The 13230-nt window shown below is 42.8% G+C and overlaps 1 protein-coding gene across 1 annotated transcript; it reads right to left on the reverse strand.

Annotated features, from left to right (window-relative positions):
• Window positions 1-3771: 3771 nt before the first annotated feature.
• Window positions 3772-12966, reverse strand: LOC121282282 (DELTA-actitoxin-Ate1a-like). The gene is made up of 3 exons (XM_041195927.1): window positions 12665-12966; window positions 10537-10623; window positions 3772-4669 (listed from the first exon to the last, which is right to left on the reverse strand). Exons 2-3 carry the CDS (start codon window positions 10620-10622, stop codon window positions 4243-4245), a joined length of 513 nt encoding a protein of 170 aa, XP_041051861.1. The 5' UTR covers window position 10623; window positions 12665-12966; the 3' UTR covers window positions 3772-4242.
• Between the last annotated feature and the right edge of the window lie 264 nt (window positions 12967-13230).

Below are 13230 nucleotides of genomic sequence, written 5' to 3' on the forward strand. Positions count from 1 at the left end.
TATTTAGGCCAAGCAACAAGAAGCTGTAGTGCTGTATGTTTGGGAAAATGGCTTAATTCACTTGATGACTTCAATCAGCTATTTGCATTGTTAACAACTATGGTAGACAGGCAGAAAGTGATGATCTTGGGAAGCTTCAAACATTTTGATTGAAGCTGCTTAAGACTGACTGTTCCTGAAATTAGCAGAGATTTTAAGTGGATAAGAGATGGAATGCTTGGTCAGTGCACTCAATACATTATGAGTGGCACCTGTGAATGGTAGTGACAAATGCTAAGCGGCATTTTCCTGATACTAATGGTTGTCCATGATAAGCGGGGATGGTTTCAGCAGTGGAGGCTGGATATATATTTATGGATTGCATTAGGGTGTGAAATGATGAGAATTCACCTGATGGTAGAATGGTTTTCATTCAATGTTCCCAATTTTACAGTGGTAATGATTGTGAAATTGTCCGTGTTCACTGTCCTTGCTGCTTTTTTTTCAATTTATTAATTCATGGGATGTGGGCATTGCTGGCTAGGCCAGAATTTATTGCCCATCTCTCGTTGCCCTTCAGAAGGTTGTGGTGAGCTGCCTTCTTGAACTGCTACAGTTGATACGGTGTAGGACAGGAGTTCCAGAATTCTGGCCCAGCTCTGTTAAAGTCCTCCCCCTTCTACAATCAATTAAAAATCACTGAGCTGGTGAGCACTTGCACTTTTACACTATTAGTCTGGCTGTGAAAAACTCAATAAAATTACTCCTTGTTGAAGGAGATGCGACTGGATTTTTAACTGTACTAAACTCATAATAGCCTGTTGTCTCGGTGGCCCTAAATTAACTAATTCTTTATTTATGAAATGACAAATGTCTCCATTATGATAAAGAGGTTTTTATATTTTCAAATAATAAATTCCTTTTTGAAAAAGTTTCTTTATGATATTTCAGCTTCTGCTTTATGTGTATGGCACACTATCTTATTTCACTCTCTGTAAAATTTAATTAAAAGTGAAGGATAATCAGTGTATTTTACTTCCTGGTTTGCTGTCTCTGAGAATACATCAATATGATTGGCTTCCTACCCTACCTGATGACATACCCATTTCTGGATGCCTGGAGCTCCTTTCGACATGGTGCCAAATTTAAAATAACATCAGGAAAAGGGAAATTCATACCACAGAGTGTGTTGCACCTTTGGTGGCAGCTTTCTTTGAGATCAGCAGCAAGTGCCATTGCTTCAGTGCTGACTGTGAAATCCAAGCGAATATGACTGACAGGCGAGTTTAGCTAAATGGGTAACACTGCTGTCACATGATTCCAAATTAAGGAGGCAGTATTTGATTTGCTTAGCAGATTGGCAAGCAAATCCTGGACACACACAGCTGAGAAAGGGACTAAGGAACAGCCTTTGCTTCCACCAGCAATATAGAGAGAACAATCTAACAGAGGAAGCGTACTCTAGTTTATCAAGAGGAAGGAGAGATTCTTGACTAAGGTATGGACATGTATGGATTGTAATAGAAAAGATTGGTTTCAGTTAGTTCATTGAGAGTTCATTTGTATGACTTTAGCCCCATTAACATGGCCAGAGTTGTATGTTTTGTAGCGCTTATAGCACTAGGAGTGGTAAGAAATAGATACCTCTAATTAGAAAACTGTACTCTTAGAATCATAGAATCACATAGCACAGATGGCTATTTGGCCCATCATGCCTCTTCAGGCTTTTTGAGAGAGTTATCTAATTAGTCTTACTCCCCAGCTCTTTCCCCAAAGTCCTGCAAACTGTTTCTTCTCAAGTGTATGTCCAATCTGTATCCATCACTTTTTCAGGCAGTGATATCAGATCATGATAACTCTCTGCATAAAAGGTGAATTATCTCCCCTCTCTCTCATTTGCAAATTATATTAAATCTGTGACCCAACTGCCAGTGGAAGGAGTTTCTCCTTATTTACTTCATCAACACCTCTCATGATTTTGAACGGCTCTATTAAATGTGCCCTTAATTTTATCTGCTCTAATGGGAATAATCCCAACTTCTGTGGTCTCTCTACAAACTGAAGTCCTTTATATTTTTTCATTCATGTATTCAGTAGTTGCCCTTTCTCCTCGCTAGATTGTTTTTCAGTCCAGTATCTAGAAAGATAGGAGAATGCAGGCCTGTGCAATCACATTATCTCCAGATCACAATAATGTTCAGAGTAAAAATGTACTCCAGGGGTTAAAGATGGGAAATTGGGAGATGGTGGCGTAGTGATAATGTTGATCAACTAGTAATCCTAGAGGCTCATGCTGATTCTTTGGAGACGTGGGTTAAAATCCCACAATAGCAGCTGGTGGAATTTGAATTCAATTAATAAATATTGAACATAAATCTAGTCTCAATAATGGTGACTATGAAACTATCATAGATTTATGTAAAAAGCTACCTGGTTCACGAATACTCTTTAGGGAAAGAAATCTGTTGGCCTTATGTGGTCTGGCTGACAAGTAACTCCAGACCCCAGTAATGTGGTTGACTTTTAACTGTCCTCTGAAATGGTCAAGCAAGCCACTCAAGGGCAATTAGTGATGGGCAACAAATGCTGGTATTGACAGCAATGCCCACATCACATGGAAGAATTAAAAAAAATCCAATTACTGGAATGACCATTGATAATGGAATTGATGGTTGATGTCACCATTTGTCTTTTTTGGATCCTTTGAAAATATAGGCTGAAGTTTATGGCCACTACGGAGGTCCCAACGGCTGGCAGGAAAGCCAGGAACAACTCTGCCTCGGCCATTTGAGTGACGCCCAGCTACATTTTACAGGCATTAGACAATTAATTCATTGCCATTGGGACTGCTGTACCTTTAAAGGACAGCCGACCGACTGCCTCCAGGAGCTACTGGCCAATTGGAGGGAAACAGGTCAGCAGTACCACTGCGAGGTGTGGCCACAGCTGGGACTGCACCTGGAAGAAGAATGGCTCTCTGGAAACCCTTACAACCAAGTAAATGGAGACTGGAAGCATCAGGGCCAGTTAGATCAGCTCCAGTGAGGGAAGGGGAGGATTGGTGGAGACTGATGGCACCATTGCCACAGGGGCAGCCATTGCTGCCAGGGGCCACATCTGTGGGGCCAAAGAGCACCTGAATAGGAGGATTCCTCCACAAAGTCCAGCAATTCACCTAGTGGCTCCTTGCAAGATGGAGGGCTCACCTGCTGCTTATAAAGGCCAGTAACAGTGTCAAGAGGCCCTTTGCTAGCTTCTGAAGTGTCTCAATTGGCCTCTGGGCAGGAGGGCCACGCTCTACCTTCCCCTCTGCTGACAAAATGATATGATAATAGGAAGGCAGGCCCTCCCGCCATCTCCCAGTTTGTCCCCAGAGCACTGATAAAATCTGCCTGACCTGATGCTATTTGAGACAGCCTAGAGATTCTGTTGGTGGTGACACAAAGGTTCCCAAACATAATGCAGGATAGCAGGTAGTCTTTAGACACCTGACTGTCATGCAGATCCTTTGTTGTGATGTAGCACCACTCACCTGTCAGGATTAGAGTACATCTAAAAGCAAAGGTTGTATTTTACTTATAATGGATTATTGGGATGGATAGAACATTTCTTATGTGTTCTTGTGGCCATTCTTTCTATCAGGGGTAGGGGGTGAGTAGTGGGGGTACAGGGAGGGACTATCTAGATTAAAGAACCAACTGGTACAGAAATACTAACACTAGAAGTAAATTGTAAGGTAGTCTACTGTGCTCATGGTAACAAAAACATTGATAGACTTGCTGGAATATTTACTGATGTTCAAACATTTATTTGTTCTATTCTCAATACTGCCTGCTGCTGTTGCAGTACATGACAGTACAGCAGAGTCAGTATGAACCCATAACAACAGATTGAAATACAGAGTGTTTTAAAACACATTAACTAGCAGAGTTGGGTCTACATTCCAATGACATGAATACAGGGTCATTCACACAATCAGTAAAACTGTTTCAATAATCCAAAAAACTTCCTTCACCACCTTCTAACCTTGGTCTCCAAAAACTTTATGGGTTCACATAAATGTTTCAATCTGAAGAAAAATGAAAATCAACTAACTTTACTCTGGGGTTTCTTAATGCAGCATTTTCAAGAGCTGAATATTTTCTATTATCATACAATATTTTTAGATCTATTAAAAAGATATGAATTGCAAATATGTGTGTGGAAGCTTCATTATTGCTGGAGAAGATAGACTGCAACAAACAAATTGTTGAAGGATCCAGTTCAGTCTTTACCAGCGCAATCCTTATCTCTGATAACAATGCTGATGGAACTATCATTCATTGCATTTATAGTAGCTGTGATAACTACATTCCCGCCACAAACAGAAATTTCTCCAATTCCTGAATCCAATGTTATTTTAGCAAAGTTGCAAGACGGTACAAGTTCGTAATACATCTTGTAGTATAGATTTTCATCTGTCTGTTCAGGTTCATAAGGAATGTATAAGGCAAAAAACGTGGAGTACAAGTTGTAATCATAGGGATTGGAGAACAGCAGCGAGACCTGGGTATGACCAAATGTGTAGGTCAGCACCCCAACACTTCCGCGAGCCGTACCTGAAGTCCTAACAAACAGAGCCTCTCCTTTCATCCCAGGATTGATCAAGGGTGTTGGCTTACTGTATATATAACCGCTGTAGATATAAGTCCTATATAAAAAAAAATACATGTCAAGTATTAAGGAAGGATTTATCCAAAGATCTGAAATCATACCCTTAAGTTTCGAGCCCGAGGAGGATAAGCCTGACTAGAAGGTCAATTGTACATCAATAATAACCAAAACTACCGATAAAAACCAGCTAGGAAATGATCTTGTACAATATTAACCCCAACGCATTCCAATCAAATTAGTCTACCTTGTTTATTTTAATGTTAACATTGTTAATTAAATTCACAGGCAGTCAAATATTATATTTTTGTTAATGCTTTTATTCTTTCACGGGATGTGGGCATCACTGGCTGGGCAAGCATTTACTGCCCATCCCTAATTGCCCTCGAGAAGGTGAGAAGCTGCTAGTAAGACACCTTCTTGAACAGTTGCAGTCCATGTGGTGTAGATACGCCAACAGTGCTGTTTGGGAGGGAGTTTCAGGATTTTGACCCAGCGATAGTGAAGTTGCAAGTGATATAGTTCCAAGTCAGGATGGTAAGTGACTTGGAATAAACTTGCAGGATCTGGTGTTCCCATGCATCTGCTGCCCTTGTCCTTCTAGATGATAGAGATCACCGGTTTGGAAGGTGTTGTCGAAAGAACCTTGGTGAGTTGCTGAAGTGCATCTTGTAGATGGTACGCACTGCTGCTACTGTGCATCGGTGGTGGAGGGAGTGAATGTTTGTGGATAGGGTGCTAATCAAGTGGGCTGCTTTGTCCTGGATGGTGTCAAGCTTTTTGAGTGTTGTTGGAGCTGCACTCATCCAGGCAATTGGAGAAAATTCCATCACACTTCTGACTTGTGTCTTGTAGATGATGGACAGGCTTTGGGGCGTCAGGAGGTGAGTTGCTCTCTGCAAGATTCTCAGCCTCTGACCTGCTCTTGTAGCCATGGTATTTAAATGGCTGGTTCAGTTCAGTTTCTGGTCAATGGCAACCCCAGAATGTTGATAGTGGGGATTCAGCAATGGTAATGTAATTGAATGTCAAGAGGAGATGGTTGGATTATCTCTTGTTGGACATGTTCATTGCCTGGAATTGGGCAGCGTGAATGTTACTTGCCACTTATCAGCACAAGCTTGAATGTTGTATAGGTCTTGCTGCACATGGGCATGAGCTATTTCAGTATCTAAAAAATTGCGAACTGTGCTGAACATTCTGCATCAGTAGTGAACATCCCCACTACTGAAATTACAATGGAGGTAGGGTCACTGATGAAGAAGCTGAAGATGGTTAGGCCAAGGAACTCCTGCAGTGATGTCCTGGAACTGAGATGATTGACCTCCAACAACCACAACTACACAACTACACAACTATCTTCCTTTGTGCTAGGTATGAGTGAAGAGTTTTCCCCCTGATTCCCATTGACTCCAGATTTGCTAGGGCTCATTGATGCCACACTCAGTCAAATGCTGCCATGTTGTCAAGGGCAACTTTCACCTCACCTCTGGAGTTCAGCTCTTTTGTCCATGTTTTAGCTAATGCTATTATGAGGTCAGGAGCTGAGTGGCCTTGCCAGAACCCAAACTGAGCGTCAGTGAGCAGGTGGTTTCTGAGTAAGTGCTGCTTGAATGCACTTGTCGACTCTTCCATCACTTTACTGATGATCGAGAGTAGACTGATGAGGTGGTAATTTGTTGGGTTGGATTTGTCTTGCTTTTGGTGGACAAGACATACCTGGGTAATTTTCCATATTGTCAGGTGGATGCCAGGTGTTGTAGCTGTACTGAACAGCTTGGCTAGGGGTGCTGCAAGTTCTGGAGCACAAATCTTCAGTAATACTGCTAGAATGTTGTCAGGGCCCATAGCCCTTGCAATGTTAATGATTGGTTAATGATCTTAAGTGGAGCGCTGTGCTGCAGACTCATCACTCTCAACATGAAAAGGCTGGGCAGATTACAGTTGTGAGTCTCATTTATCCACAGACTAAGCCCATTCCACAGACTGCCAGACAGAATATACAGAGATATAATGATGTCTGCCCTTTCCACGTTTCCTTTGACGTGGCATCAGTGACCGAGCCTTCAGCCATTTAGCCCCGGAGCAGTGGAATTATCTGTCTCTCCACCTCTGTCTCCTTCTTTCAAGTGTATCTCTTTGAACAAACTTTTAGTCACCTCCTCTTAGTATTTCCTGTTGGTGCCAATTTGTGCCTGATTACACTCCTATGAAGTTTCTTGGCATGTTTCCTTTGTTAAAGGTGCCACAAAAATATAAGTTGTTGCCAATCTAGTGGGGAGTTGAGGCCAGCTAAGTTCAAAACAACTCACGGGATCATTTACAGGATCAATACTTTATCAAAGCACTCTTTAGGATGAAGGTAAACCTTTGTTTCAAAAAAAATGGAGATCTTAAGCTATGTTGTAATAAATATTTATGTATAGTGAATAACATAGATGTACTTAAGGGGAATATACATAAAAACATTGTGGAGAAAGGAATAGAAGGCTGTGCTACTGGGTTAGATGAAAAGGGATGAGAGAGGACCTGAGTTGATGCTCAGCCTCTGCGAGGTAGAGGTCAGTGCACCAGACAACAATAGCACCACCCTTGTCAGCAGGTTTGATGACAATGTCAGGGTTGGACCTGAGAGAACGGAGTGCAACAAGTTCAGAGAGAGACAGGTTAGAGTAGGTGAGAGGAGCAGAGAAATTGAGGTGACTGATGTCATGCACAGTCTGGAGCACTGACCTCTACCTTGCAGAGAGTCAACTCGCAGACACTTCCTCCTACCTCCCCCTGGACCATGACCCCACCACTGAACATCAAGCCATTGTTTCCAGGACTGTTACTGACCTCATCTCCTCTGGAGATCTTCCTTCCACAGCTTCCAACCTGATAGTCTCCCAACCTCGGATGGCCCGTTTCTACCTTCTACCCAAAATCCACCAACAGGACTGTCCTAGCAGACCGATCGTGTCAGCTTGTTCCTGCCCCACGGAACTCATTTCTTGCTATCTTGACTCCATTCTCTTTCCCCTTGTCCAGTCCCTTCCCACTTACATCCGTGATTCCTCTGACACCTTACATCATATCAACAATTTCCAGTTCCCTGGCCCCAACTGCCTCCTCTTCACCATGGACGCCCAATCCCTCTCCACCTCTATCCCCCACCGGGATGGCCTGATGGCTCTCCGCTTCTTCCTCGAACAGAGGCCTGAACAATCCCCATCCACCACTACTCCCCTCCATCTGGCTGAACTTGTTCTCTCACTGAACAATTTTTCCTTAAACTCCTCTCACTTCCTCCAAATAAAAGGTATGGCTAAGGGTGTGTGGAACATCCCTTGTTCCAGTCCTACTCCGGCCCCCTCCCACCACTCTTTCTCCGGTACATTGATGATTGCTTCGGTGCTGCTTCATGTTCTCGTCTGGACCTGGAAAAATTTATTAATTTTGCTTCCAATTTCCACCCCTCCATCATTTTCACATGGTCCATCTCCAACTCTTCCCTTCCCTTCCTTGACTTCTCTGTCTCAATTTCTAGTGATAAACTGTCCACTAATATTCATTACAAGTCTACCGACTCCCACAGCTACCTCAACTACAGCTCCTCACACCCCGCTTCCTGTAAGGACTCCATCTCATTCTCTCAGTTCCTTTGCCTCTGTCGCATCTGTTCTGATGATGCCATTTTCAACAACAGTACCTCTGATATGTCTTCCTTCTTCCTTAACCGAGGTTTTCCACCCATGGTGGTTGACTGAGCCCTCAACTGTGTCCGGCCCATCTCCCGCGCATCCGTCCTCACACCTTCCTCTCCCTCCCAGAACCATGATAGGGTCCCCCTTGTCCTCACTTATCACCCCACCAGCCTCTGCATTCAAAGGATTAACCTCCACCATTTCCGCCAACTCCAGCATGATGTCACCACAAAACACATCTTCCCTTCACTCCCCCTGGTGGCATTCCACAGGGATCGTTCCCTCTGGGACACCCTGGTCCATTCCTCCATCATCCCCTACAGCTCAATTCCCTCCCACAGCACCTTCCCATGCAACCGCAGAAGGTGCAACACCTGCCCCTTTACTTCCCCTCTCCTCACTGTCCAAGGGCCCAAACACTCCTTTCAAGTGAAGCAGCATTTCACTTGCACTTCTCTCAATTTAGTCTATTGCATTCGCTGCTCCCAATGTGGTTTCCTCTACATTGGAGAGACCAAACGCAGACTGGGTGACTGCTTTGCGAAACACCTTCGGTGTGTCCACAAGCATGACCCACCAGACCTCCCTGTCGCATGCCATTTCAACACTCTACCTTGCTCTCATGCCCACATGTCCGTCCTTGGCCTGCTGCATTGTTTCAGTGAAGCTCAACGCAAACTGGAGGAACAGCGCCTCATCTTCTGACTAGGTTCTTTACAGCCTTCTGGACTGAATATTGAGTTCAACAATTTTAGATCATGAACTCTCTACTCCATCCCCAATCCCTTTCCAATCCCCCTATTTTCCAATAGTTTATATAGATTGTTCTTTTCCCACCTATTTCCATTATTTTTAAATGTAGTTCCATCCATTGTTTTATCTCCACCTTTTAGCCTAATTCAATCCCTTCCCCCCCATCCCACCCCCACTAAGGCTATCTGTACGTTGCTCGTCCTGCTATCTACTCTTAATGTCACCTATTATTACATTCCTTAGATAATATCACCACCTTCAACACCTCTTTGTCCTTTTGTCTATGACATTTTTTGGTTATCTCCACCTATCTCTGGCCCTCTATCCAGCTCTATCTGTCCCACCCACCCCCCTTAAACCAGCTTATATTTCACCTCTTTTCTATTTTTCTTTAGTTCTGTTGAAGAGTCATACGCACTCAAAATGTTAACTGTGTTCCTCTCTGCAGATGCTACCAGACCTGCTGAGTTTTTCCAGGTATTTTTGTTTTTATATAGCATGGCACAGACCAGTTGAACAGATTGAGCCTGTTATTATGCTGTACATCCTATGGAATATGTAATTCTATAAAAGAAAAAGATATACTTTTTTATAGTGCTTTTCACAATCTCAGGATGTCCCAAAATACTTATTCGCCAATGGAACATCTCTGAAGTGCATTTGCTGTTTTAATGTAAGAAACAAAGCAGCCAATTTCCCAAACTGCAAATTTGTGAGAACTTATCATCAGAGCATCTGGTGTATCTATCAGCAAAGCCATCAAGAAAACTCCAGCTTGGAGGTGACTTCTTAAATGATTTTGTTACAGTCTTCTGAGTGTGGCTCAAAACTATAAATAACTGTAGATATGTTGAGTATCAATTTTCTCCCTAAACTTTTCCCCATTACTTCTTGATAGCATGAACATTTGCTTGGGTATATCTCATTTGGTTAAAAACAAAAAAACCGCGGATGCTGGAAATCCAAAACAAAAACAGAATTACCTGGAAAAACTCAGCAGGTCTGGCAGCATCGGTGGAGAAGAAAAGAGTTGACGTTTCGAGTATTTCACCCCTTTCTTGGATTCACTCAAGTTCTGTCGAAGGGGCGTGACGACTCGAAACATCAACTCTTTTCTTCTCCGCCGATGCTGCCAGACCTGCTGAGTTTTTCCAGGTAATTCTGTTTTTATCTCATTTGGTATCTGATTCTGGTGGCCATTTGTAATGTGTGAGTCTAGACAGTGTCAGCAGGGTATTCTATAACCACATAGCACATGTGGCCCCATCACAGTCACACTCCAGCACAACACCACCATAGTGCTGGGTATGACTTTAATATAAAATTACAAAAACCAGTTTGGATATTTGTGAGGTTGATCCCTAAATGGGCCTTCCAAACATGCATTTGTGCCTTTAGGGAATATTGGTTGGAAAATCGCAGGCCCCTCATTTGCCTGGAACACATGGTCATATCTTTGAATACTTACGCAGGTGAGGTGAATAATTTGTTCTCGGTGTTGTTAGCGATTTGAACAAGAACACTTCTGTTAAATTCACCTGATGGTGCAGCCATTCTGTAAGATCAGGCCAAAAGAGATTCATTCAACAGAACAAATTCACAAATGCAAACATGGCTTTAGCAATAAATAAATAGCAATGTTTCACTGCCATTCTCGTTCCTATGGAAAGTTTACTCGCCCTAATGGGTTGTGATGCTGATTACACACAGAGCTCTATTTACATAGCATTCATAGTTATCTACAGTGGTGATCTTGCAACACTTCAGCATAGGGAGTTAACATGAACTCTCTGGTACAGCCTGCTTGAATGGACAAGGAGGATAGGTTAGGGGTTTGCTATTAATGGCATGGTTTGTGCTTTTGCAGGTTTTGAGACATTGTTATGGACAATGAGAGCCTGGGATTCATAGTCAACTAATTTAATTCAATGGAATAAGGGAGGGGATCTGCAGAAAGTTAGCTGCACATGGTTTCTCCATCAATAATTGTATTTGAGAAAGACCTTTTGAAATTCATTCCAGAGATATGGGTGGAGCTGGTGAAGCTTCCATTTATTGCCAATCCCTGGTTACACTGGAGAAGGTGGTAGTGAGCTTTTCTTTCTTGGGCCAAAGGATCTTCATTTGAATGGATCTTGTGGTATTTAAATGTTAAATGCATGAGTATTTCTAATTATGCCAGTAGAGAGAAAGTAGGAAAGGATAAGCTGTGAGTTTTCTGTTTTAAAAGCCACAAGTGCTTCTCAGATGTAGAAATACTGTAGGAGTGCTGCATTGTCAGAGGTGCCATCTTTTGGTTGAGACGTTGAACCAAAGCCTCATCTGCCCTCTTAGATGGGCATAAAGGATACAATGGCATGATTCAAAGAAGGGCAGGGCAGATCCTGACCAATAGGGTTGCCAACCCTGCTGGATTGGCCAGAAGTCTACTGGAATCAGCACCTATCTCCCAGTATCTACTGAAAGCAATCTGGGAGATTTTAATAAGATATGCAAAATGTTAATGGATATAGGGTGAATGGGTGGATGGGATTGGCAGGCAGTTGGAACTTGTGTCCGAGGCGGGGGGCCTGATGGGGGCGGATGGACATTTACAGAACGCCGACTCTATTTTTGGTAAAGATGGAGGTCCCCGGGGCCAGGTTGAGGCCACCACTCTCACTATGGAGCCTGGAGATTGATTTGGGCCTCCTTGCCAGCCACAGCACTCCTGAGACAGAATAAGTGCAGCTGGGGAGTGTCCTGCCGCAGGGTTAGTTCTTGCCAAAAGGCCACCTGATGGGAAGGCGGGGCTCTGTGACAATGTACATGTTGGAAAACCAATGGCAGGAGTCTGAGGAAGGGGCAGTTGAAGGAAGGGAGTCATGTGATGATATCTCCTGGAATATGTCCAGCCAGAGTTGGCAACCCAAACTGGCCAATATTTATACCTCAACCAATATCAGTAAAAACAGACTATTTGGTCAAAATCTCATTGCTGTTTGTGGTCTCTTGCTGCGATTACATAGGCTGCCATTTTATCTACATTGCCACAATGACCACACTTCAGAAGCACTTCATTGACTGTGAAGTGTTTTTTGAAGTCCTTAGGCTCTGAAAGGAATGATGTAAACACAATTAATTCTTTCTTTCAACTGGGGTAGTGATGAGGGTCAGATTCAACAGACAGGAACACTTAAAATTGCAAAAGGGGCTCTGAATAGCAAGCAGAGCGCCCTAATACAGTCAAATTAGAAAAATAACTTTCAAGTTTGCCAAGATATTCTGTCAGGATTTCATCATGCTCAACAAAACCCTGCACAGCCAGTCTGCTACCTGCCTTGAATGTCAGAAAGACTAACATCAGAGAGCCCAACTGCCCATTCACTCCCTTATTGCAGGCACAGTTTCTGGGAAAGAGTCGCTACTTCCTTCCAGACTGAGTTAGCTTTGCAAGGCAGTCCTCTCTTGTGAGAGGACAGATGTGCAGACAAGCAATGACAAAGCGGCATTGTGAAACAGTGAAGGAAACTGCACCATAAACAAGGAGGAGAAAAGGGCTGCACTGATTATTTAAAAGCAAAACAGAGGAAAATAATGAAGAAAAACAGACTCACTTTAGCCTGACAGGAAGATCAAGTTGAAGGCAGACTGCTAAGTCACTGTAGTGTTATAAAGCTCCAAAATGCACAAGTCTTCAGATGCAAGTCTTCAGCCTTTATGACTGCTTCCACACCCCTATTGCAATTGCTGTGATCAGCCCCTCTACTGCAAGTGACACACCCCTTTAGCATTTTCATAATATTTTAGAATTTCAAACTGTTTCATGTTAAGTTGGGATAACGTAACATTACACCAAGTTTACATGCAACAAACTCAACCTGAACAAAGATCTATTGTACCAATGTTTTACTAAAAGGGCACAAAACTATCACTGTTGATTATTTCTTTCATAACCAGAGAGGAAGTTAAGGGGAAGTTAGATAAATGGTAGGAAGCTTAGGTGGAGCATAAACACAAACAAAGTTTAGTCAAATGGCCAGTTTCTTTGCTGTAAGATTCTATGAACTTGAACAACTTGGTCTTATTTTCAATTACAAACTAATCAGGCTACTATTTTTGAGCAATAGCCTACATATGTGCAAAATGTAATGGATGAGTATCAAAAACTTAGGCTGAGATT

This window comes from Carcharodon carcharias, chromosome 9 (assembly GCF_017639515.1).
Source record: "Carcharodon carcharias isolate sCarCar2 chromosome 9, sCarCar2.pri, whole genome shotgun sequence".
In the NCBI taxonomy this organism is placed as follows: domain Eukaryota; kingdom Metazoa; phylum Chordata; class Chondrichthyes; order Lamniformes; family Lamnidae; genus Carcharodon; species Carcharodon carcharias.